General features: G+C 34.4%; 1 protein-coding gene across 9 annotated transcripts in view; it reads right to left on the bottom strand.

Annotated features, from left to right (window-relative positions):
* Nucleotides 1–1531: 1531 nt before the first annotated feature.
* The window catches only part of LOC124949497 (irregular chiasm C-roughest protein-like), a 132840-nt gene continuing 107015 nt past the window's right edge, over nt 1532–27356 (bottom strand). For 7 of the 9 annotated variants that reach the window (XM_047494637.1, XM_047494636.1, XM_047494635.1 and 4 more), the window contains 10 exons: nt 19488–19688; nt 17229–17359; nt 14872–15023; nt 14007–14317; nt 13168–13408; nt 12576–12731; nt 12169–12416; nt 11717–11952; nt 11050–11179; nt 1532–9973 (listed from right to left, as the gene is read on the bottom strand). In XM_047494637.1, coding sequence (XP_047350593.1) covers nt 9875–9973; nt 11050–11179; nt 11717–11952; nt 12169–12416; nt 12576–12731; nt 13168–13408; nt 14007–14317; nt 14872–15023; nt 17229–17359; nt 19488–19688 — 1905 coding nt within the window. In that variant the 3' untranslated portion in view covers nt 1532–9874. The remainder of the gene's footprint in view (nt 9974–11049; nt 11180–11716; nt 11953–12168; nt 12417–12575; nt 12732–13167; nt 13409–14006; nt 14318–14871; nt 15024–17228; nt 17360–19487; nt 19689–27356) is intronic. The other 2 variants (XM_047494633.1, XM_047494634.1) reach the window with 2 other exon arrangements.

Consider the following 27356-nt stretch of genomic DNA (forward strand, 5'->3'; position numbering starts at 1 on the left):
TAATAATAATTATAATAATATCTCGATATACAATAAGACTTTGAAAAAATATACATCGTAATAATGGACGCGTATTGTGAATTACGCTTGTTCTGGTTTCTTTTTTTTTTTTTTTTTTTTCTTTTTCTTTTTCTCTTTCTTTTAATCCTTTAATAGGATACACACGATCGAATTTGTAATAAAAGTCTCAAAATTATCGTATAACTTAATTAAAATTATAATATATATATATATATATATAAGATTTAAAAATAAAAAAAGAAAAATTAAAGCACTCGATGCACACAAATCTTCTCGTGCGATGACGTACACGGGGCGTAAACTCAATAAATGTATACAACGTAAAATAAAATTCTCTTTGGTCTTTCTTTTCTTTTCTTTTCTTTCCTTATCTTTCTTTCTTTCTTTCTTTCTTTCTTTCTTTCTTTCTTTTTTTACAAGTACTAACAGAAAACAAAACAAAAAAAAAAAAACAAAAAAAGAAATACACTTCACTTTTATTATATTTCCATTCTCCTTTTATTATTTAATAATCTAATACTTCGACTTATCTCTCTTCTTTTGCGAACAAAATGCAGAGCTCAATGTTGTGCATCGTTCAAAAATCGTGCTTTCTGTTCCCTGCGAAGAGACGATCGAATATATATATATAAAAAAAAAAAAGAAGAAAAAAAAGGAAGATAAAAAAAAAATAATTAAAAATACATAATTAATATTCGAAGATATTTTTACGTGAAACGAAAAGAACGTATTATTAGGCAGTTAAGAAGAGAAACATGATTTTAAATGATAAAAATAAAGTTATTCGTCTCTAACGTTTCAAAATGAAGATCGACATAAGTATCGTAAATAGTCTTTGTACTTGTATTATTTCATAGTATATAATCATTTTTCCTCGTGTACGATGTGCGATAATGAATATTACTAACTCGACGTACATTAGACCGAAGATTACGAAGAAATAAAATGAAAAACTCGTGATGGACGTTAGCGATACTCGGATAAAGAGTTGGCACACTGTCATATTGAAGTAGATCGATGAATTTGTGTTGTATAAATTGTCAAGCTATCATTCTATCTCTCTCTCTCTCTCTCCCTCTCTTTCTCTCTCATATCATTCTTAAACACTTTCTTTCTCTTTCTCTCCCATTCTTTCTCTCTTTCTCTCTCGTTCTCTTAAATGAATTTCATTTATATTCTTACATACTTCCTCTCTCTCTCTCTCTCTCTCTCTCTTTTTCTTTTTCTCTTTTTTTTCTCATTCTCACACTCATTCTTTCTCCTCCTTGTCATTTATTAATTATTTCATTTTTTCCCCTTTTCTTTTTCTTTCTTTTTTTTTGTTTTTTTTTTTTTTGTTTTTTTTTTATCAAACGGAAGATCTTCTTGTGCTAAAGATGCATGATCCTTGCTAGCGTCGCATATGCCGGACTTTTATGCTACAGGTACATCTGAGGAATTCGGAATTGAATCATTAACTTAAATCGAGAACGAAATCAAACGATTGACTCGTTTTTCTTTTTTTGTTTTCTTTTCGATCATCGGTTAAATATCGGCTTGTCAGTCGGTGCGATGAGAACAATCTTCTTATAAAAAAGGAAAATACAATGAATCTTTCTCTTTTCACATATCATGCTATTGATAAGTATAAAATTGTAACGATCGTTCGTTATAACAAATATTTCATATTTTTTTAATGTGAGATAGTTTGAAATGTTTTATGATCATTATGTAGCATATTTACAGCGCGTACTGAAAATGAATTTATGCGGTTCGCCATCGAAATACGACGCGTTTTATTTCATCCTCCGATATACAATTTTCCCTTTAACAAAACGTACGTTTGTTTTTCTATCTTTCTTTCTTTCCTTCTTTCTTCCTTTCCTTCTTTATTTATTTCTTTATTTATTTATTTATTTCTTTTCTGCTTTGTTTTATTATTTCTCGACGAATGAATGTTTTGATCGTTGTTAAAAATGTATCTAGGACATGATGAACATGTATTATCAATAATGAAAATTATTGAAAAAGATTTGACGAACGATCAATAATCCGTTATTCGGCGAATTTGATCCATCATCTTTCGATCGATTCGAAAGAATTTCTCCTTTTTAACATTTACAAAGTTTGCCATTTAATAGGTCGATAAACTATTTACAATAAAATTTTCAACTAGCACGATTAAGGAAGAATCCTTGGTGGAAGGGATGATAGTTGGGAGAGAAAAGGGATGGATTAATGAGGGAGGAAAGGGGAAGGAGGACGGAGGAGGTAGGAGAGAACCAATCCATTCGTTATTCGCGCGAATTTACCTATAATTCATTTACTTTTTCTTCAAATCACGATGCCTATGGTCGTAGTATTTAAACGTCGACGACAATGGAACGCATACGCGAATTTAGACAAACGTTGTGTATTTATTTCTAAGCGAAAGCCATTGAATGTTTTATACCCCTTTCTTTTTTCTTTTTTTTTTTTTGTATTTCGTCACAATGGTCGATCGATTTACTAATTAATAATAATTGTAAGTAGGATTTGCGGTACAAAGAATCTTGTTTTATAGTGTACGTTACGACTTATACTATTGTGCACATAATTTCTATCGTTTCGTAGTATCCTCTTTTTTCTCTTCAGTTTTTGTATTTACTTTTTTGGTTTGTTTTCTTCCTCTTCTTTTTTCTTTTTTTTTTTTTTTCTTTTTTTTTTCATCCTCTCTTTTCGCATTCTTCTCTCGTAAATCGCACGATATCAAATGTATCTTAACGAGGATTACGAGATTTCGCGGTTACGATTTGTTATCGTGCACAGGGGGAAAACAGTCTTTTTATATTAAGAAATATTTCTCAATGTTTTAATGAATGATACGTGAGGTCGTACGTATTCTTCTATTTACGATGATTATGATTTATTTTTGACTATTTTTCCGGATTGGATAAGGCAAAGATCGTGCGATCAATCTCGTAGATGATCTTTACGCGAAATCGAAGAGTGTGGGTTCATTAAGGAGAAAAAGAAAAAAGAAAAAAAAAAGAAAAACAAAGAGGGATAAACAAGAAAAGATAAGAAATAAAACCAAAGGAAACAACAAGGTGGAAAGATTAAATGTTCGAATTAGTAATGGAAACTTTGTTTTTTTTTTCGGAATGGACGATCGTGATCCCGCACGTCGAATTTTCCATTTTTCTGCTTAAATAATTATCGATCAATTTAAATGAGTCATATATATATATATATGTGTGTGTGTGTGTGTGTGTGAGTGTGTGTATGTATATAGAAAGATATAATCAAAAAAAGATTGTTCATCTTGCTTTGGTAACAAGAAGATAAATGACAGGGCATTCGCATAAGATTAGCGATTTATCTATTTGGATATCTATCTATCTATTGATCGATCAAGAATCCTCAGTCGTCCCTCCTTTTTTCTCTCTTTCTTTCCTTTTTTTTCCTTTTTCCTTTTTTTCTTTTTGAATTCTCATCAATTTGTTTCGATAGTCTTTACGATCAATTTTTCGTTCTTCCTTTCGTACATTTTTTCGTTCGTTTGTTCGATCATTTCCAATCTCGTTAAATCGTGTACATACTTTCCTATGCGCTCTGCGAAAAAGCTTAACATCGAGAAAAATATGGGGGTATATATTATCTCCTATGTCGATTCAGTCGAATTCGAAATAGATTATATCGAGTATCAATGCGACGTTACACGCAATACGTTTCACGATAGTACGCAAAAAGAGTGCTCGAGTTTCTCTAAAAAGTCACTTTTCGTTTCACGATTAAAGGCGACTCGGTCGTTTTCATTTTACGAGCTATTTTTTGCTTTTTCCTTTTCTTTTTTTTTCTTTTTCTTACGAAGAGAGAAAACAAAAAAAGAAACATTTCCCTCAGTTTTCTCTTTCCTATTATATATGTATATATTTATATAATGTATATATATATATATATATATATATATATATATATCTACATATAATTATATTTATGTACAAAACGAACATTACGTTTATTCGTCATCGGAGATTCATCGAAAATCACGAAGAATATCGAAATGAAGACGACCGAGTCGACGGATAAACTTTGCGAAACAGTAGTTTAATAGGCCATAATAATTCCTAGTCTTAAAGTATGAAAAGTATCAACAAATTTGAAAAAACACTTCCACGTTCGCGCAAGTAGACACACTTTTAATTACCATTTATCCACTTCTCTCTTCTTCTTTAGCGAACCTTAATTAGTCATTAGATTGCCTAGGAGTTTTGCTTTTAAAACAGCATAAATCGGCCTGCGCAAAGTTTTCTTTTTATACATATTCTTTCTACTAATACAAATTTTAACAACCACTTCCAAAATGAGTATTATTAGAGATAATTATTTTTTTTTAATAATAATTTATGACTAATAAGTCGTATTAACGATCCGATCACTTTGTGACATAGTATAATAATTTTTATTTCCCTCTCTCTCTCTCTATCTCTCTCTCTCTCTCTCTCTCTCTCTCTCTCTTTCTCTCTCTCTTTCTCTTTTTCTCTCCATCTCTCCATTTTTTTCTCTTTAAAGAAATGAATGCAATTTTTTTTTCTTTTGTTAATAAACTAATGAGATCGTCTGTTTAAATGTTTAGAAGGAAACTTTGCGGAAGCCTTTCTTTATTTTTATTCTCTCTTTCTCCCTTTCTCTCTCTTTCTCTTTCTCTTTTTTCTCTCTTTCTCTCTTTCTCTCCTTCTTCTTCTTCTTTATCTTCTTCTCTGACTAAAGGCGAAGAAATCGATATACAATTTAATTAATAATTGACCGATAAACAATTAATACGTATCAGGGTGATAACCGTGGCAAGAAGGCGTAAACTTCTATGATTCAAACGACATAAACTTTTCTAATTTTAACATCGCCACGTACCACCCACTTTACATTGATTGTTAATTACTTATCGCAGTATACTTTATTAACCTACGTTTCTCCTTTCTTTTTTTATCATCTCCCTTGTTTTTTTATTTACGATAGAAATGGTGTTTGACTATGTGAATATATATACATATATATACATACGTATATATATATATATATATATGTATATGTATATGTATATATATATATATATATGTATGTATATACGTAAATCCTTTCTCTATGCACACATTACACACGTACATACACACATATACGCGCAGAAAGACGCGTGCGCGCGCATGTATTCTCACACGTGTTCACGTGCAAACTCAACGCGAGAAAAAAAAAAAAAAAAAAAAAAAAAAAAAAGGGGAAAGAGAACAAGAAGAAAAGAAAAATGCATACCAACACACAGAACACTCGTTCTTTTTTCTTACGTTCTTTCGTATATCCCTTTCATTCGTTGAATATACATTCACGGTGAATTTCTTAATGTGTATATTCGAATCTCTCTATACATCTCGAAATTCCATTTAAGCATTTTACATACAGAGTGTATCATTACGATAAGCTCGATAAGGAGATTAAGAATTGAAATTATATAATGTTATTATTGTTACTGTTTATTAGAAAAGGAAAGAAAAAAGAAAAAAAAAAAAAAAGAAAGAAAGAAAAGAAAGGAAGAATGAAAAAAGAAAACGTACAAATTCGTCTCTTATCGATCGCATCGTAATCATTAAAATACCTCCACGTACATAATTATATATAACAAAAGCACGGACGCGCGCGCGCACGCGTACGTTCGTCGATCTCTCCGCTTCTCTCTTTAAAGAGAGAAGAGAGAGAGATAGAGAAATAGAGAAAGAGAGAGAGAGAGAGAGAAAGATAAAAAGAGAAAGAGAGAGAAAGAGAGAGAGAGAGAGAGAGAGAGAGAAAGAGAGAGATTACAATAGAGACAGAAAAAACAAAGAGAGAGAAAACGAGCGACCGTAAACGCGATCGCGCACGCGACTTCTTTATTTATTTATTTATTTATTTATTTTTTTTTTTTTCTGCGCGCTTAAGATAAAGATTTTCGAAATCTTAAGTAGTTAACAGTAACATCGGGGCATCATGAGAAATGTACAGTATAATGATTTCATTCGATTTACAATAGACGCGACGATTCACGAATCGAGACGAATCTCGAACTTAAGAAATGATTGTGTTTACGTGTATGCAAGTATATATCCTTGTGTATAAGTATATTTATATATACACATGTATATATATATCATACAAGGAATATATATTTATATAGTATACATACATTGTTCAAAAATTCGATGCACCCGGCATCGAAAATGTAGAATAATGAAGATCTAAAAGTTCTTTAAATCTTATTGCTCGAGAATAATCGACACGATCGCGTAAATCGTCCGCAATTTATGTATGTATTTAAGAGCGAGATATGCACATAATGATTCACAGTTATAAAACTAACTAAAGACCTTAAGAGATACGCCGAGCGACGTCAAGAGTCGTTTTTATTTACACAAAAGTATATTACACGCTTTGTTAGAATGATACGTAAATATGTATATGTATATACATATGTAGGTTTTATCGTGTACGTGTATATGCATGTATATATATTTATATATAAACATATCTATCAAGAAGATTCAAACGTATCCGATCCTTAGTCGTATATCGTTCGTTATCTCGAAAAAGATTTAAGAAGAGAACAAAAAGAAAATAAAGAAAAAAGGAAAAGACTTTTAGAAAAAAGAAAAAGGAAAAAATTAAAAAACAAAATGCACGACAGTAAACCTCGTGTTTGAGTATTCATGCTTTTTCAACGATACTTCCGTCGATGTTTAAAGCGAATCTGCGATGGTCTGATCCCTAAAGCGCAGCCTTTCCACGGATCAACGTCTTTTAATAATTGATAGGCTACCCTGTTTCGTTATCTTTTTATTTATTTCAACGGCTTTATCAACAGATGTATCGTTTGCTATGCTTTAAGGATCAACCTTAACGTAGATCATCGACGAGGAATGACACATTCGTAAAAAATTTTGTGTATATATATATACATATATATATATATATATATACATATATTTCTTTTCACTTTGAATTTGATTTGATCGTTTATTTCTCTTTTATCCTCGTGAACGAGTTACGAATTCGCAATCGCTTCAATGTAGAAATACGATATAAACGTCGAGAGAAAGCAAGCAAGGAACGAGTTTCGAAATTCAAGATAAAATTGTATTTTTTGTCGAAAAGCGTTAATTGCCTTTCGTCATTTATAATTTTATATCGCTATTAATAATATTATTATTATTATTATTATTATTATTATTATTATTATTATTATCATTATTATTATTATTATTATTATTATTATTATTATTATTATTATTATTATTATTATTATTATTATTTTATCTATTACTATCGTTATTATTATTATCCTTACTCGAGGAATATATTTACAGGAAGCCGTTCGCCAATTACAAACGTGCTTATTTCAAATAGAGTTTTGCCATTTTTTTTTCCCTTTTTTTTTTAGCGCCATCAAAGAAACCTATATAGGCCCTAGGATTCGTATTGACAAAGGATGCATATGTATATATGTATAATATCGTAATAATACGTCTAACCAGTTTGTGCTATCTAATTTTACAAACGCGACCCGTATTTTGAATACTTCGGGGATTACGGAAAGAGATGCCGATATCTATTTTCAACCTTCGTTTTCGGTTTTCGGGGGTTGTTGGCGGAAGGAGGGAAATGAGGGAAGGGAGGGAAAGGAGAGGAGGAAGGGTTTTTATTGCAATATCAAAATCCCATGCGAGAACCGACCCTATGTATTGCACTTTCCGTTTATTCCTTTGCCATCTGTTTTCCCTCTCTACGGATAACGTTGAAAAAGAAGGTAGAGGGAAAAAAAAAAAAAAAAAAAAAAAGCAAAAAAAAAAGAAATAAAAAGAAAAAAAAAAGAAAAAAAAAAGAGAAAAAAGGAAAAGGACAAAAAATCATAAAGAGAACAAAAACAGAAATAGTCCGATTGATATTAATCCTTTCCCTTGCTATGTGGGGGTGGGGGGCGGGAGGGCGGATTCAAAATTCCATTAGTCCGTCGACTATTTAAATCGAAAACGGAGGAAAAGCGCGTTCCATTGAAATTTTTTTCTTTCTTTCTTTCTTCCTTTTTGTTTTTTTTGTTTTTTTGTTGTCAATGTTTGTGATCCGCGCGCGAACATTAAACGTAAATTTAATCGGCTTCGATTCGAAAGAACGCTCGATTTAGAAAATAACAAAACAAAATGAAATAAAAAAAAAATATTTGTATATATATATTTATATAATAATATATATATATATATATATATCTGGCAGATCGTAAACGCACCGAACGACGAAGTATACGGAGTCACATTATTTTTCTTTTTACTATCTTTTTTTGTTTTTGTTTCTTTTTTCTCTCTCTCTCTCTTTTTCACGAATCGCAGTACAATGCTCTCTTTCCGCTAATTAGTTCTAGGAATGCTCAAGAGAGAAAGAGCACATGAAATCGATGTATTCTCGTTCCTCGATTGTTATCTCGACGTTATCATCTCCACGTCATCTCGACGAGAATTTCGTCAATTCGAACGAATCGTTTAAATGCTTATCGAGATCTAAAATATGTCAGTAGTGGATTGTCGATACCGAGTGGTCTGTTTTCCATATCGAAGAATAATCTATTCTTCGATATATAAATCCGAACGTAACCATCGTCCTTAAGCCATTATCCTTACGTTAGCGTATTTCGAGCATTATATTTCTTCTTCTTCTTTCTTCTTCCTTTTTGATCCTCTTCTTCTTTTTTCTTATTCGTCTCGTATTTGAAAAGAGGAATAAGAGAGAACGTATTAGTTCGTTTAACTTTGAGAAACGTTCTCTTGATAAAAATCGTTGAGAGAAACGAACGTCGCTTGAAATTCTTTTGAGAAATTCGAATCGAGAATTTTACCTTCGATGGTCGATCGAGAAGCATCGATTTTCAACGTAGGTGAAATCTTCGTATCGCCTCTGTTACGTACGCTTGTCTCTTTTTCTTTATCTCTACCTTCTTCCCCTCTCTCTCTCTCTCTCTCTCTCTCTCTCTGTCTTTCTCTCTCTCTCTCTCTCTCTCTCTCTATTTTTCTCTTTTTTCCTTTCTCTTTCGTCAACGATTTCTTTCGCCGAAGGACGACGAAGAACGAAGAAAAAAGGCTGATGGGATTACAGGTCGAAATCTTCGTTGGTCCGACGATCAAACGACGGTCGAGGTACCGGTCGAGGATCTACCCGTCCAGTCGAAGAGTTGCCGATCGAAGGGTTTCCTCTCGAATCCTTCTTGATCGAGAACGTAATTTGGATCTCGACAGCTGCTCGATTCGACGATCCTCTCGAAAGCTCCTCTACTTTTACCGTATCCGAAGGTCCTACCTCTTTTCTCTTCTTCTCGATCGACGTACGTCTTTCTTTTCGTCAACAATCTCGTTGCTGTTCGTGGATGATACTCCAAGAGTTCTTCCTGCATTTCCTCCCTCCTTCTTGTTCTATTCTTTATCCAATCTCTCGTATAAACTGACGAGGAAGTTGGAGCTTCGAAGAAATGATGACGTTCAAACGTCGGGGAGTCACGAAGATGACGTTGCTCGACAAGTAATCGATGATCTCTGCTAGCTTTTCTCAATTGCTTTAAAACGAGATCGATGTAGCCCAACATCTCGCCGTTCTCCAACAGCTTCATTCGTTCTTGCCTTATCTCATTTTTCAAGGATGATCCTATCTTTCTTCCGGCGAATTCACGTCGACGACGTTCCAACGATGAAATTTGACGAAAACAGCAACGCTCTTGATATTCTTCATCCATTCGATACGCTTCTTCCTCTCGGATACGACTAGGAGCTTCGAAGATGGCGCCTCCCGTGCGTCGTCGATGGTTCTAGTTCGGATAGACCCCCTGGCCTCATACGTGCGTCGCTAATGTTCCTACTGCCGAAGTACGCTTTACGGTTGCCACACCACCGTTTGGCCCTCCGGTTATATAATGCGCTGACAATGGCGCCTGTAAAAATAAAGATTTCGATGTTATACCGGACCATTCATCATACTCCATACAATTTTATATAATACATCCTTCGGTAGTTTTACTTACATATCATTTCAATTTACATTCAATTTATATATAAATATTCATTTGAAATTCTTATTAAGCTTTTTTTTTTTTTTTTTTTTTTTTTTTTAATGAGAGAGAGAGAGAGAGAGAGAGAGAAACAAAACAAAACGTAATGATAAATAAAATTGTAATAAATATATAATTTATGTATATTGAATACATGTTCATACTTTGTATGTGATTGATTATGTCTTGTTGAGGTATGTCATTTTAATTATAAAATATAGAAATTATGTTTTTTTTTTCTTTTCGAATAATATAACGCATTTCTTTCTTTTGTATTTTTTCTTGAATTTAATAAAAAAAAAAAAAAAAGAAAAAAAAGAAAGGAGAATAGATGAATGGAAGGGGAAGAGTATACGCGCTCACGTAAATGTCGGTCTTTCCATCGAATTGAATTATTCGTGCGAGAGGACGAAAACCATCTCTATCGTCTGTTTTATGCGACTCGCGTTCACCCGTCTCAACTTTTTTTCTTACCGAGCCCAGAAAAAGAAGTTACTCACGATCGTGTCACTGGTTGTTTGGAAGTGACACACTCTTTTTCTCTCTCTAATTGCATTAAATTTCAAAGAAGTATACGTGCTGAGTTACACATGTCGTAAGTTTCGTCAAATTAGCTTATATGTACTTTGTTAATAATTCTTTTGTCGCTAACTAATTTTTAGCTACGTGTTGTTACATTTAATATAAAATATTGAAATATTCAACTCGCGTAAATATTTGATGTTGTTCGTTTAATAATTCATTGCTTAATAATGTTATTTAATAATTATATGAACACATACGTATGATTATTATTAAACAAATTTGTAGTATCCGTTAAATAATAACGAACGAAATGAACGAAGGAAGAATATAATAAAATAAGCTTGAAAAGAAAAGGCGAATATCGTTTCTACGTTCGTATGTGTTTAACGAGTTAACGCAGAGGATGAAAGAGATAAATTCTAAAGAGATCTCACCTGTGGTCCAGCACCATTCAAGGTGTTTAAGCTATTCATCCTCATTGCTTGAGTATATGGTGGAGGAGCTGGCGTGACTCCGGGCACTGCCGTATGTGGCGCGTGCCTCAGCTGTTCAGCCGCTGACATCCTGTTACGAGTAATAATCCTTGCGATTAGTTATCGACTCTACCCAAAATAATGAGATTATATTGTTGGGTTAGGTGTGAGAAAGCTACGACGACGAGCATACGATGACCGGGATAAACTTTACCACGGCATCCATTAAGGAACGAGCATATTGCATAATTGATATTGGCCAAGAGTTTTACGCGAGCGTTATCAAGCGCGTTGTCTTAATCGGTTTCCTGTTCTAACTATGGAGACGTTCGCTTCCATTATCGGCTTAAGTGCTCTAGAGTGTTAAGAAGAGAAAAGTTTGATGTACATGTACATAGATACACACACATGTTTTTATATGTATATATAGCTTTTATATATATATATATATATATATATATATATATATATATATATTTATTTATTTATTTATTTTTTAATCGAATCTCAATAGATGAACTTTCTTAGGATCAATTGAAAAGGACAATAATAATAGAAGAGAATTTACTTAAAACCAATATATCGGGAATCGTTCTTATTGATTTAAGAAAAGTTCCACAAGTTTTACCTGAGATAAGGATTGCCATAGGTCGCAGAAAAACGTGGATCGATGACCGGCGTTGTTTGTGGAGTGGATGTTCCCAAGTTCGCCGAACTCAGTCCAATTTTCTTCGATGCGAGAATTCCGCCGGACGGTATCCTGCTCAAGGATTCCCGTGACGCTCCCATTCCTTGCGTTGTCGGTGGCATGTAGTCCCGCGTGTAATCCACGTATGGCACATAGCCGTTATTGTTGCTCCCGTCCTATGTCGCGTGAGTCAATGCGTTCGAATAATTAGACCGGGTTCGATTTACATACCAAAGGGTTCTATCGATAATGTTTCTGCTTGTTCGAACATGAATGAACATAATTAAGACTGATTTTGAATTGCATTGATTCTACGAATAATTGAAAAGACAATGTAATTCAGTGATTTTCTTTGAGAAATTGAATTTTTGATAAATATTTCGATAACTTACATTATTTTTTGGTGGAAAAGATGGTTCCGTGTAATCTGCGCTATAACGAAAGCCAAGGGGATTCGGAACGGGTCCGGCAAGTGCCAACGCGTTAACTCCTCGAGTGCTTCCTTCACCCTCGCTGTCGAGTGCTGTTACGCTTTCCGCATTGCTAACGCTCGAACCAGCTCGTATGTCCGCTTTGACATCCGAGAGATTGCTGCTTCTATCGCTCTCGCGATATCGATCCGCGTTCGAGTCCGTTTCTTCTGCATTATAACGAATATATATATATATATGAATATATATATATATACATACATATATTCATATAAATATCCATATAGGAAGTTAGCGAAGAAAATGCAATGTAATGTAATAATAATAATAATAATAATAATAATAATAATAATAATAATAATACTCACGCATATCGGTTTCTTGCGTTTGTGCCGTCCTCGGTCGTGGCTGTTTAATACGATCGCGACATTGTAGAATGAGTAGAACAATAATCCCAATCAGGATCACGCAGACAACGAGTCCAACGATGATGAGAATCAGTTGCAAATCGACTGGAATCAACGCTAAGCGTCACGCCTAGTTAAAATCTTGCGTGTCAGCTCGCAAACATATGATATTCTATGTGTCTACTTCTTTTTTCTTTGTTAAAAATTTTTTTTACAATTTTTTTGTTTCTTTTTCTTTTTCTTTTTTTCCACCTCCGTTCCGTGATCGTTCCGTGAACCCCAGGAATAAATGAGTACACGGAAATGTTCAAACTTTAACCCCGAAACGTTCAAAAGTTCTCTTTTAACGTGGAGAATCGTTGATATCGCGTTTTTAATATAACCGTCCTTGTAAAAGGTAATAATCGCTCTTACCAATACGCTTTCAGAAAAGACCAGAGAGTACAACGTTCTATTACAACGATTTATAAAATTCTCGATGTCAGAGTGAGATAGGATACGACGAGTCACGTTACTAGCGAGTAGAAAGAGGTCGAGTATAAAATGAACTTACTGTGTGCTGTCAGGTTGATTATGACAGAATCCGTGCCGTAACTGTTCGTCACCGTACAGTTGTAATCCCCGAAATAGGTGGATACTGGTTCGACCAATGTGACAGTGCTGACGACCCTCTCCGCCGTGTATTCTTCCTGAACGTAGAACGGCGTATTGTTCAACGAGAAATTGAGCTCACGACCAGCGAAGCTCCATACTACGGATTCCGCTTTTGGCACCGATATCGCAGTGCACTTTACCTGTGAAATCGACGAGAAGAAACGATAGAAAAAGAAAAAAAAAAAGAAAAAAGAAGAGACATAGTTAGGACGGGTTTTTGTGGGGGGGGGGAAAGCGGGGCGGGGTTGGGAAGGGAGGATAGGGCAGAGGATTAGTAATAGGGATTAGTATCGGGTTTAAAAAGACTAAGGACAAAACAAAAGTTACAAGACATTCGTCTTACTTTTTACATTGACGTAAGAGGAAAAAAAAAAAAGCGAAACAGCATTGGGAAATCTATCGTCACAGAATATTAACCTGAATTATATTTTATCGATGACAAATGATTTAATTCGTACGTCAGGGATATATGAAAATTCTTGCGATTCGATATGTAAATTATATTAAACAGTTCTTCAGACAAAAATAAAATGATTTCAATTATATCTTATAATTTACGATTTCCTTTTAATAATATAATAAATACATTATTTCAATTAAAATCTGAAGGAATTAATTGTATTTGACAAAACGAACGCATTTAGATTTTTATTATTATTTTTTGAATAAATTTTACGATCTCTCAAAGGAGACAGACATGAAAGGAGATATTCTGAAATTTTGAAGGATAAAAATTACCTTGACCACTCCCTCGTCTGGCACGTACTGAATCCTTTGTGACACTATGCTAGGTGGTCCACGAATGTAAATGTTGGCGGAACCCGTCAGTAAAGGAAAACCTGGTACGTGAGCCTTGCAAAAATAACGTCCTGCTGTCTCAGGACTGACGAAAACGCTTATATTTGGGCTTGTGGCTACCACGTGTTCCGAATCCTCATGGAACCATAGAATCTCGGGTGTGGGATTTCCATCGACGTCGCACTGCAAGATTTCCGTTGCACCATAGTGTGTTTCTACGGAAACTGGCGGATGTCGAAATTGTGGTCCGTCTGTAAGAACAAAAAATTCGTTTCATCATTTCTTCGATCAAGAAAAGAAATTAATACTTTATCAATTAACCGCCTGATATGCGAACCATTTCACGGTACTCTTTTTAAATTGCGCGTGTATAAACTACGGCGTGAATTTTCATAATTTCTCCATTTATACTGTGCGAACTTTACGACTCTCTTCTTTTTTTTTTTTTTTTTTATTTTTATTTTTATTTTTTTCCTTTTCCTCCTTCTTCTCTCTCTCTCTCTCTCTTTCTCTTTTAACCGTTGCTACTGCACAGGTCCCCGTTTTTACTACTTAAGGTAATTTCTAGAGTACGTCGAGCGGGCACGGCGGTAAAAATGATTTCGTCTCCGGAGTCGAATTTAAAGTTTCCGCTCGTAAACGTAAAAAGAAAGCTTGTATGTGTATATGTGTGCCCTGGTTATGTTTATTATACACATACACACACACAAGCGCGCGCGAGTGCGTTCATATATATATATATATATATATAAATGATCTATGTATTACACTCATACGCGTATAGATTTATTCGTATTATACTCACATGTTATATCTAGCGTTTCAGTTTCTTCGCTTTTGCCGACATCGTTATGAACCTCACACTTTACGATCGCATCGTGAAGATCCCGCGTCGCGTTGTGAATGATCATTTCCGTCGTATAGTCTCCGATGACCTTTTTCTCGTTGATAAACCACCTGAAAAGATGAAAGAAAAAGAGTGAACGATAACGATAAGTATACTCGTCTTTTACTTTTTTCTTTTTCTTCTTTTTCTTTTCTTTTTTTTTTCTGTTCCTTTTTCTCGAATCGAACACGAGAAATTTCTTTTCACCTAGAATTAATTCGTGTTAACAGGACAATTGTTTCTTTTATTTATTTCTTCTTTTTTTTTCTTAATATCATCTTAAAGCGTTATAAAAAATATGAGGAAAAAGAAGAAAAAGAAGAGGAGGAAGATGAAGAAAAAGAAAAATGTACGAACGAGTTAAGAACAAAACGAGATTTTCAAGTGGAAGACGTTTGTTCTCCTTATACGATCGCCAAGAAAATCGTCTCATCGTTTCAAATGGTAATAAACGGAATGGCTTGGACGTAGTCGAGTCTCTTCTATTTCTTTCTCTCTTATTCATTCATTCTCTCTTTTCTTCAATCTATTTGTCTCTCTCATTCTCGAATCGTACTCCGTTACTCCGATAAAGGATAGAAGCTGGAGTCTCTACTCGACGACTTAGCCGGTACGTGTCTATTCGACATTTCGATGTGTACCAATACACTCAAGAACCACAATGCGATCGATTTTATCGGACTCGTACCGCGAACGACTTAAAAGCCAAAAGAGCGACCGATAAACGACGAAGTTGACAGCCATAGTGATTCGAAAATCTACGAAAACGAAACGATCCAATCGTATTTTCGTATTTTCGAACGTGATAAATTTTTCCTTCTTAAAGTGATTCGACATTACGAAAAGACGAATACGATGATTATAAATTTATGAAAGAACGTAATTGAATTATCTCGTGGACAACGAAAAAAATATTACCCCTTTTTACGAATTCGATGATAGTCGATGAAAGATAAAGTAGCAATTAGAGAAAATGCTATCAGCAAAACGTAGGATATATTATTATAACAGATAATTTATTTGCGAACTAATTCAATGAATCGTATTCTTTAGAACGATCGTTTTTATCTTTTAGAAGTTGTCAGGAGGGTTTGTTAAAAGGGACGGTAATCCGATCGCTCAGTTCACTTCCTTAAAATGGTAATCCGATCGCTTATACCGGCTTTCATTCATGACCGAACTGATCTACCCCAAGTGAAGTAGATACAATATACGTCTTTGTTACAAGAAATTTCTAAGCGGTGTTGTAATCCTTTTTAGTAGTAGTTACATCCGTGTAAGGTATTCCTTCTTTTTTTTTTTCTTTTTTTTTTTTTTTTTCCTTAGAGAACAAAAGAAGACAAATATTTGTTACTATGACATAAACGTCAGTATTCCTTTCTTTAGAAAAATGTCGTGATATTTAAGAAAAAGAATAAATAAGATATGAAACCTTTAAAAAATGTCTGAGTTGAGGTATTACTATCGATCACAATTTTCAGATCCGGAAAAGGGAGAGGAGGATTGGCGCGTCGCAAGAGACAATGAAATCAGGACACAAGAGGTGTGTCGAGCTAAAGACTATCGTAAAAAAGGGAGTTTCTTCGTAAAGGTGTCCTAAAAACTTGAACGATTATATAGGTCAAACGAGCCTTGACATGGGTATTGAACGTTCCGCATTTTAAACTAATGCGCAACACAATTCTGTTTCAATATTTAACTGTTTCGATATTATCTTTTTTTTTTTCCTTTGTAATCAATTGCAATTAATATTATAAATGACTTTTTTTAAACAAATTTATTTTTTTTCTTCTTTTTTCTCTCTCTCTTTTTTTTTTTTTTTTTTTTTTTTTTTTTTTTAATACAATGTCATTAAAAAATTTGCGTGTTATATCTTTTCCTTTGATTTTTTTCAAAATTCTTCATCGTTTTTACATCATTAATGATTAAGAAAGATACATAAGTTTAAGAGAAAGAGAAATAAGAGTTTGAGAGAGAGAGGGAGGGAGGGAGGGAGGGAGGAAAAGAGAGGGAGAAAGAGAAAGAAGGCCGCGGGCTATCGTTCTGCGGACGCACGCGATAGCGCGCGCACATTCTGCGCGCGCAGACGACGTCCTGAATTTGACATTGTCCTCTTTGCAGACGGATATCGATCATCCGTTCTCTCTCGCGCTCTCTGGCCTCGGTCTTTGTCAGACTTATAGCGTGACCTGCTATAAGAGCAACGTTGTTGCTCCCCACATGAGCCCAGAAATGCCTGAGTAGTACAACCTCTCGTTGTGACTCAACACACTCACCTGTACTCCATATCCGGGGGATTGCCCTCGGCGCGACATTTGAACCTCAACTCTGTTCCCTCGACGATACGTTTCTTATCCGATACACCAGAGCCACGGATTTTTAGTGACACCTTTGGTGCGTAACGTACCTGAAATAATTTCATTCAATTCATTATCATTATTATTATTATTATTATTATTATTATTATTGTTGTTATTATTTTTTTTCTCTTCTTTCATTTTTCTCTTCTTTTTCGTATTTTTGTTTTTTTTCTTTTTTTCTTTTTTTCTTTTATTACTCCCTAATTTTTCACTTAACGATAAGAATTTTTGTTACTTTAAATTGACTATGAAATTTTGCATATATATATATATATATATATACATATATATGATATTTTATTTCTACTTCATTTTTAAAAATATATTTGCTTTAGTCAGCTTTAGTTTGCTGTGTTTGAGTTGTGACACCGAGTTCAATTCAACGTAGAACTTGTGAAAAGAATTTTATTAAGGGATTTCGCGAGATGGGACTCGTGACTTTCGACTCGTTTTACTCGAAATCGAGTTCTCTTTCTAGGGAAAGAAAGGAAAAAGAAAGAAAGAGAAAGAGAAAGAGAAAGAGAGAGAGAGAGAGAGAGGGAGAGAAATTGAACATTTCGAATGTTATTTTATCTCTCAATGCAAATCTGAGGCAATCGGAAGGTGGTGATTTTATTTTATCGTTTCGTATAACTGTTTCGAATAAAATATTTATTTTTATTTCGTGAAAAGAGTTAATTTTCTTTTTATTCAGTCGATCAATTGATTCAATAAAATATATATACATATACATATACATATACATTTACATATACATATACATATACATATACATATACATATACATATACATATACATATACATATACATATACATATATATATATATAAGAGTTGAATTTCAAGTGTATCCATGAGTCTCACTTAACATTAAAGGCGAATGTAACATATTTTGTTTAAAGTAGATCGTAAACAATAGGTCAGGCTCGAACGATCTTATTTCACAGGTATCGCCTTTCGATACGAATATTCGAGAAAACTTTTAGCGCTGCAAGTATCATACTTACATATATCTATCTATAGAAAAGTGATACGAATTGTGGTACTATCTCTAGGATCAAAAACTTTACGAGAGATTTGTTTCGCGAGAGAAAGAGAAAGATAGAATGAAAGAAAGAATGAAAGTAAGAAAGAAAGAAAGCCTTTCTTTTTACACGGAACAAGACCTTCTAGACTACGTAGAAAATTTTCAAAAGTTCACCCTTACGATTTTATCGTACATAAATTTTGACGACGACACACGAAAGAAAGTAATTTCGCTCTTCCGAGAAAAAAGTATTTCCTTGGGGTTCGCGACAGTACTCATTCTTTCAACTCTTCTTTTTCTCTCTCTCTCTCTCTCTCTCTCTCTCTCTCTCTCTCTCTCTCTCTTTCTCTCCTGCTTACAACGATATTTCCTTTTTGTATAAAACGACGAGGAAGAAGATTCTTCTCGATAATATGCAAACGTCTTTCAATCTTCTTACGACATCATAATTAAACCTATTTTTCTTTTAGAGAGATCAAATTAATGAAATATTTTTCAATAATTTTTAATCGAATTTAATCATTAGTACTATGAGTTAATCAATTGAAAAATTATGATCATCTAAAGATTATGTAATAATATTATAATATTGTTTATTCTTATATTATTATTATTATTATTATTATTATTAAGTAAACAATATTATTATAAGTAAACAATATTACAAGAGAAAGGTTCGTAAAGTTTGTATTTCTAATCAATCTATTGTCCAAGAAAATGGAAAGAAAAAGAAAGACAGAGAGAGAGAGAGAGAGAGAGAGAGAGAGAGAGAGAGAGAGAGAGAGAGAAAGAGAGAGAAAGAAAGAGAAAGAAAAGAAGACATAAAATGGTAACGAAAGGAAATGTAAAAGAAGGAACGAAATACGTAGTCAAAAGGTAAAAAGTTACGCCGCCGGCAGTAGACGATTATAACGCGGACCACTTCTCAAGAAACGACGTTAATTATTCTTCGCCTCGTTAATGCTGGCCGGCTTGCATTCAACAAGAAGGTCGTGTTAACTTTGCCCTGAAGCAAGCGTACGAAAAGCCGAGCAGTGCTTTTTCCTTTCCCGTTTGGATTTTAACCTTACTACTAGCGGTTCTCTCGGTGTAAAATAAAAATCTCTTTATTAACAACTAAATTTCTACCATAGAAATTTTCGACTTACCTCGACACGTAACTTGGCACTTTGCGGCGTCCGATCGGCCGCGTTTTGACTTTGGCACGTGAAGGTGGTATTGTCGTGCTCCTTACGTGGCATCACTTTCAGAACCGACTTCACCGTATACAAAGGGCCACCATCGAAGAGTTCCTTGGTGGTTTCTATACCTCTATGTTGCACGTTGCCTCGCCCGTCGATCCACGTGATCTACATCAAAGATTTTCCAAAGATAAATATTGGATCGATGAAGGGTTAGTGTCGATTACAGAACCGATCACCTTCTATCTCTCTCTCTCTCTCTCTCTCACTCCCTCTCTCTCACTCCCTCTCTCTCTCTTTCTCTCTCTCGCCCGCTTATAATGTAAAAGACGGACTTCAAAAGCTGTAACAGGCGTATAACATTATCGAAACGTATTTGCGATCTCGTGGAGAAAATGTTGAAACGAGAAGAAGGAGAGAACTTGGAATGACGGAGATGAGGATACAGAGGGTGGTATCGATCGATCGGTCCGCACCGTTACTACCGCTAACGTTTATCCGGCCTGGAGCGTTTTCCAAGCACCTCTTCTTCTTGACAGCCTTTGGAAGAGCTCGGAGGCCTCGAGTTTCATCGAGAAGCTTTCTCTTCAAACTTTCGAATCTTGTTTAAAATTAATTCACCTTCGGTAGCCGCCTTAACGGAGTAGAGAAGGGGCTGTTAACGATTGAAAATCTTCTCTTCTCGTTATGATTCTAGGCCGATAGGATAGCGCAACTTTAAAATATTCTTTTCCATGAGAAAGATAGAAAGAGACGAAAGAGAGAAAAAAAAAAGTATGAGATAAAAAGAGAAAGAGAGACTTCGGACTCTTACTTTCTTTCTTGATCAAGAATATCAATGGAAATTCGCGTATAATACTATACCTATTTTACTTTGATAATTCTTTTGATAATTCTACAATTTTTTTTTACTTTTTTTCCAGGAATAAATGAAAGAGAGAGAGAGAGAGAGAGAGAGAGAGAGAGAGAGAGAGAGAGAAAGAGACAGAAAGAAAATCGCTCTCTTTTCAGCTTTTATCTTGTATACAAATACGAGTAGCGTATAATTATTCCACGGAAATCGGTCTTATCGAATTTAATTACAAGTCTCGAGCGTGAGTTCCACGAAAGTCTGTTATCGATACGAGCTTCGCACAAACCGTAAGTGCAGGCGACACTAAACAGAAATTCGCATACTGTTATATAAGTCACTTACGGTGGTACTTGTATTATCTCGCGACGATGTCGATATCGTTACGTTACGTTTTCTCTATTTCATTTCTTCTCTCTCTTTCTTTTTTTCTCTTTTCTCTTCTCTTTTTTTTCTTTTTTCTTTTTTCTTTTCTTTTCTTTTCTTTTTTTTCCTTTTTTTTTCTTTTTCTTTTTTTTTACAAAAAAAGTTATTAACAGAAAGACGAGAGAAAAATCTGTCGAGATACGTCACACTGAAATCATTTCGTTAGTTAGAAGAGACAAAAGCGTTCGTTTGACGTGAATGCATTCTGTATATTTAGGTCGACAAATTTAAAATTCAGTCTTTATATTCTTCAGCGTAATTGATGCCTTTAAAAAGAGAATTGTTATTTATTTAGTATATATGTACATATACATACATACATATATATATATATATATATATATATATATATATATATATATATACATATATTGATGATTATCAAATGAGTGGTTAAAATTAAACAATATCTTCCTTATTAAATTATATTACGAAACAACTTATAAATTATTTATCCTCATATCAAGTTACTTTTAACGCTGTATGTAATCTCTAGATGGTTTCTATATTTTGATTTTCGATCGAGCGTCACTCGTAATTAGAAACGCTTTCTCGTTGACAGCTAGACATATTTTATTCTGAACTTGTCCAAGAACAATGCCATCCATAAAGGTAAGCCGATGCGAAGGAGAAAAAAGAAGAAAAAGAATAAGAATAAAAAGAAGAAGAAGAAGAAGAAGAAGAAGAAGAAGAAGAAGAAGAAGAAGAAGAAGAAGAAGGAGGAGGAGGAGAAGGAGGAGAAGGACATTAAACGTACTGGTAACTCTGATTACTATCCCAAGATAAATCTCGAGAAGCCTTGGGACTTAAGCGCTAAGGGAAAAACAGGAAGAACGAAAAGCGGAGTGGTAGATGTCTGCCACTAACGAAAACTGATTATCGAACGGCTTTTTCTTCTGAGTCGTAGCTTTAATGAACGAGCTTCTACTTACGGCGCAAGCTTCCTTTTCTACCGGTTAGATTCCACTGCCGAAAAGGTTACGGAAATAGATCTTCACCGCTCTAATTAAGGATTCTACGCAAGAAACTCAACGGTTCGGTACCAATGGTGTAGTTTTGCGAGTTTGTGGTTTAGCGGCATTTAATGTCGTCATTGTTACGCCATGAGTACGAATCTAATTAACTGACGACGACGACGACAACAACAACGACAAAGACGACGACGACGACGACGAGCTTTTACCAACCTTTCGCGAGTTCCTAAGTTGGAAAAGCTATGCTGATTTTCCAACTAATTCTCCTTATTTTCTTTTCCTTTTACGTATTTCTTATTTGTTCGCTTTCCTTTCTACACTTTTCGACGATGTTTCATGAAAAGAATAAAAAGATTTTCTATTAGATATTTCATTGTTTTATTTGATTTCGTTTGTTCTAATTTAAAATAATCAAGAATTTATTACTTACGATTATGTCATTCGGTTATTTTTCAAAATGGAATAAAAGGAAACACGCCCAAGTACGGTAAGTATCCTCGTGAAAATTTATTTGCTACTATGGTACACGTAAATTCCAGCTATTTTTACGACGCAACATCGTCCCATCTACCGTCCCGCTATCAATCGATCGAAAAGCTTAGACCGAAGTAAATTTTTCCATCAACTTAAAAACCTACGAGAATACGGGATTGCGATTATTTTGCACAATAATCAATCAGAAAATAATAGTTACTTTTTTTTTTTGCATGATTTAACAAAGTTTAGACAATTTCTTTTTTCTTTTTCTTTTTTTTTTTTTTATAGCAACTATATTCAAACTATAGCGACGCAAACTTAAAATATATTAACTTTATTATAATATTTTAAATAAATTAAATTTCTCTCTCTCTCTCTCTCTTCCTCTTTTTCTTTTCTTTTTTCGTGGACGCTGTTTTTTTTACAGCTTCTCGAGTGTAAACATGTCCCATCTAAGCTTTCCGCACTGCTGCATCAATCGACCTTATCGTCCTTATCGGTATTAATTAGAGAAGCTGCATCAACATAGAGAGGTCAAGCAAGAAAAGAAAAAGAAAGATAGAAAAAGAGAGAAAGAGAGATAGAGAGAGAGAGAGAGAGAGAGAGGGGAGAGAGGGAAAGAGAGGGGGAGGGACCACAATCCTGATAGAATTACCAACTTTACCGTCCGCGAAACACGTGGCGGCTCAACCTGTAATCCTATTACACGCCAGAAACGTATCTTCTGGAAAATGACTTGGTGAAATTCATTAGGATGATAGGAGAAGGAAAATGTAAAATAGAAGGAAACAAGTGAAAATTTTTAACGAAAAAATAATATCATCAAAAATGTTTTCTTCTTCAATCAATATGAAAATCATTTCTGATCGTATTTCGATATTATACGATCTACTATATGTACATTTCATGATCATAGTATACTCTCCTCGTTGTCTACGATCTCATCGGCATTCATTAGGATACGCTCGGTTCCAATTCTGATAGGAATTTCGAGGGGTTTTCTCCTTCGAAATGCCTTTCAGCTTAACGGGATCCTCTTCCCTTCTCTTCTCAAGTGTATTCCACGTGATTCTAGTGTCTCCTCTCGTTTCTTCGATCTTCTCTCTCTCTCTCTCTCTCTCTCTCTCTAACTATATATCTCTATCTTCCTCTATTTCCATCTGGTATGCTATCTAGGCAGAGTGGTAAGTAGTAATTAAACAAGGATGCGAAACATTTACCCTCTGTTTGCTTTCTCTTGCCTTCTCTCTATCTTCATCTTTTCACTCCCTCTTTGCTTTCTCTCTCTTTCTCACTCTCTCACATACATCGCATCTCTCTTCCGACGTATCATGTAACTCCACTTTCCATGCTATTGTCCGTTTACCGTTGAGACAGTGTGCACACGGCGTAAGAGTTACGCATGCCACCCCACGGGAAATTATTACCTGCAAATCTGTTTGTCCACGGTGAGGTCTGAACATCGGGCACTGAGCTCGGTGAACGCGAATTATTAGCCACACTCACCAATCTCGTGTTATTCACTGAATAGAGTGAATCTCGTTCGCGATATTTACGCATGGTTGATGCGTTAAATGTCCATGGAGTGCATTGAGAGCATCGATGTATGAGAAATAGAGATGGAAAGTAAATTTATCGTATTAAAACGAAGATCTACGACTAAGTAGGAATTGATAAAAGTAATGTAACAACAAAAATCGTAAAATAATAAGCAAAATTAACTTTTTATATCTACGATTTCGTAAACTAAAAAAAAAAAAAAAAAAGAAAAAAAAAGAGGTAAGATACTACCACCCTCAATAACCCAGTTTTTGTTCGTGTTTACAAACAAACAAAAAAAAAAAGAAAAAAAAAAGGACAAGAAAGAAAGAAAAAAGAAAAGAAAATTGTATAACGTAAAACTTATATATTTAATTAACTTATATTTAATAAACATTAATCTTCGGATGATGAATTAATAAGTAATTATACGGCAACTTAATGAAAAAATTTTTAAAAAGATACAATCATAAATATATCTGCTTGTGTCTTCGGAGTCGTTATATCGTGGCACGTTATAAATAAAAGCAATGCGAGTTTAAAAAATAATAAAAAAAAAAAAAAAAAAAAAAAGAAGAAAAATAAAAGAAGAACAAGATAAAGAAAATATAAAGATAAGAATCGTTTTTACAGAGCACTGAAAGCTTGTCGAAGAAGATTGGAGATTGGTAATCAGAAATCAGAGATCGTTTCTCGTTCGATGCTCGTTCACATAGAAGCCGTGCAAATTTTTCTCGCGATTTATGATCTCGCCAAACGGCAAGCAAGTTTTTCCGGTTTTCTTTCCGTACGATCTTTCGGTTCCTTTTTTCGAAGAATCATCTCAGCACAGATGGAGGACGCAGCGAAGGATTCAACGAACTCACGGTTGGCAGCTACGAGAGTTACTTAAGCGTGAATACCCGGACCGATCAAACCGGTTCCACGGTCGCGTTTTTTTTCCCTTTCTTTTCTTTTCTTTTCTTTTTTTTTTCCTTTTTTGTTTTTTGTTTTTTTTTTTTCTTCTTTTTTCCTTAATGTTATACTCGAAAGATCGAGATGAGATGTTGGTATTCGTTCGAGTGAATTTTCTTTTATATTTTTACTACGTCCTTACAATTGATACACACATGTTACTGCTTATTTCACATTATGAGACAATCCAACGTACTTACGATTTAATATACCACGATTATTTGACTGTGAAAATTTTTTTTTTTTTTTTATAAATTATACCAACATTTATGACACTTAGTATTCTATAAATTTACAATCGATCGATTTTAAATTAGTCACATAGGATAATTCATTATATTATTCTATTTATATTTGTCGAAACAGAGCAAAATGGTGTTTGTTCCGTAAAGGACTATGAAGGAGCGTTCATGCGAATCAAATTCTCAACGCACAATGCGATACCTACGCGTTTTCGAGATCGTTTGATTTAATCAAAAGGGAATACTGCCAACAATATGGAAGAGAGAGAGAGAGAGAGAGAAAGAGAGAGAGAGAGAAAGAGAGAGAGGGAGAGAGACAGACAGACAGACAGATAGAGAGAGGTAACTCAGCCGACGCGTTTCCGCAGGCGTTTGCTCTCGATTCTCGCGTAGAACGAAGTCGTCTATTTAATGTAAAAGTAACACCCGTAATGAATAGGAGCTCGGACGGCATTCAGTTTAATTATACGAGGAAATCAACGTCAGTTTTGTTGCGACAAGTAGCATAAAGAAAGAAATAAAAAAGAGAGAGAGAGAGAGAGAGAAAAATAGAGAGAGAGAGAAAGAGAGAGAGAGAGAGAGAATGAGAGATGGAAGAGAACAGCGAAGCAAAAATAACTTCGACCTCGGCAATGAAATTAATTATCCACTTGCGTGAACCAAGCTCTCTCTCTCTCTCTCTCCCTCTATCTCTCTATCTCTCTCTTTCCCTTTTTTCTTATTCTGCCTTTTTCTTACGAAGAAGCGGGTGTAAACTGGCGTTGGTAGCATCGTCTTACCGTTATAATTACCATTCTCGTTTCATTAGGCTACAAGTGGAAACTTGAAACAAGCATTAACGGTTTCCAAATGTGCCACGCCTAAATCGAATCAAGATCTTACTATAACATTACTTGCATATTAAGATCTTCGTACTTTCTGTCTCTCTCTCTCTCTCTCTCTCTCTCTATTTATCTCTATCTCTATCTTTCTCTCTCTCTTTCTATCTATTTATTTATCTATCTATTTCTTTTATATATATATATATATATATATATATATATATATATATTTACTTTTATATCTTATTTCGTCTGCGAAACTTTCGTGTAAATTTATCAAGAGACATCATCCGTACGTTCCGCTAAAGTGCACCCTACAGGAGAAATAAGGATTTTCGAAGAAGTATCGGGAAGGATCCTTCCAGTTTACGCGTACATGGATCTCGCGTACTCGTTCGCTCGCTCTCACTCGGCTGTTATGACTTCCTTTGAAAATTCTCGAGACGAGTTTGCTGAGTGTCGGGTGCAAGCGTTTTCTTGCATACGTTATCCGAGATTTTTCCGGAATATCGTAAAAATTCGTTAGTTTAGAGACTTGAAAAATTCGTTAGACATAGAATAAGGAAAATATTTTTAATATTAGGAAATCTATTTCTAATATATATTAAAGTATAAAGTAAAGACAAGTATGATTTTATGAGAACATTTATTTCTTCGTGCTATATCATGCACAATTGCTCGTGGAATTTAAATGGAAGGATTGTATGTCAGAGAAATAGATGTTGGTAGCTAGATAGATAGATAGATAGATAGATGGATGGATAGATAGAGAGAGAGAGAGAGAGAGAGAGAGAGAGAGAGAGAGAGAGAGAGAGAAAGAGAGAGAGAGAGAGAGAGAGAGACAGAGACAGAGAAAATGCAAATTATGACATGAAGTAACGGTGCTACGACGAAAGGAATTGTATAGCTCGCACGTGGATAATAAGGATAATGAAGCTAACGAGGGAGATGACATCTCCTTTCTCTATGCCGACGTGTGTACTACATACATACATATATACATATATACATATATACATACATATATACATATATATCATATGTACATACATATATAATATACATACATACATACATACATACAAACGATAGAGCAGCGATTATGTCCCGACGTAAGCCGATATGCAAGCTACTCGCCATTATGCGCCCTGCTATTTGGCTTTTGTTATTCTCCCAATCGATCGATTCCTATTTAATCCTCGAATTGTTTTAGGACAGTTCAATGACCTCACTGTATGAACTTATGTATATACCATAGATATATACATATATGAATATATCCGAAAATTCGCACATATCGAATTTCATATGATCGAAGCCCATAGCAGAATTATATATTTGAAAAAGAAAAGATCAAACTTCCGTCGATATTTTTTCATTTATTCTATCTTTGAAATATTAAAACTCATTAAAATCTTTCCGTTCTATCGTCTTTACCTACTTGACTTCCGTTTTATAGTTTAATATTATCTGACGGATAGATCGAATTAATCCCAGAAATTACCATATCGCCGGATGACGAAGCGTGGCACAAAGGTCGAACAAATTTAATT

The sequence above is a fragment of the Vespa velutina genome, chromosome 5 (genome assembly GCF_912470025.1).
Source record: "Vespa velutina chromosome 5, iVesVel2.1, whole genome shotgun sequence".
Lineage (NCBI taxonomy): Eukaryota > Metazoa > Arthropoda > Insecta > Hymenoptera > Vespidae > Vespa > Vespa velutina.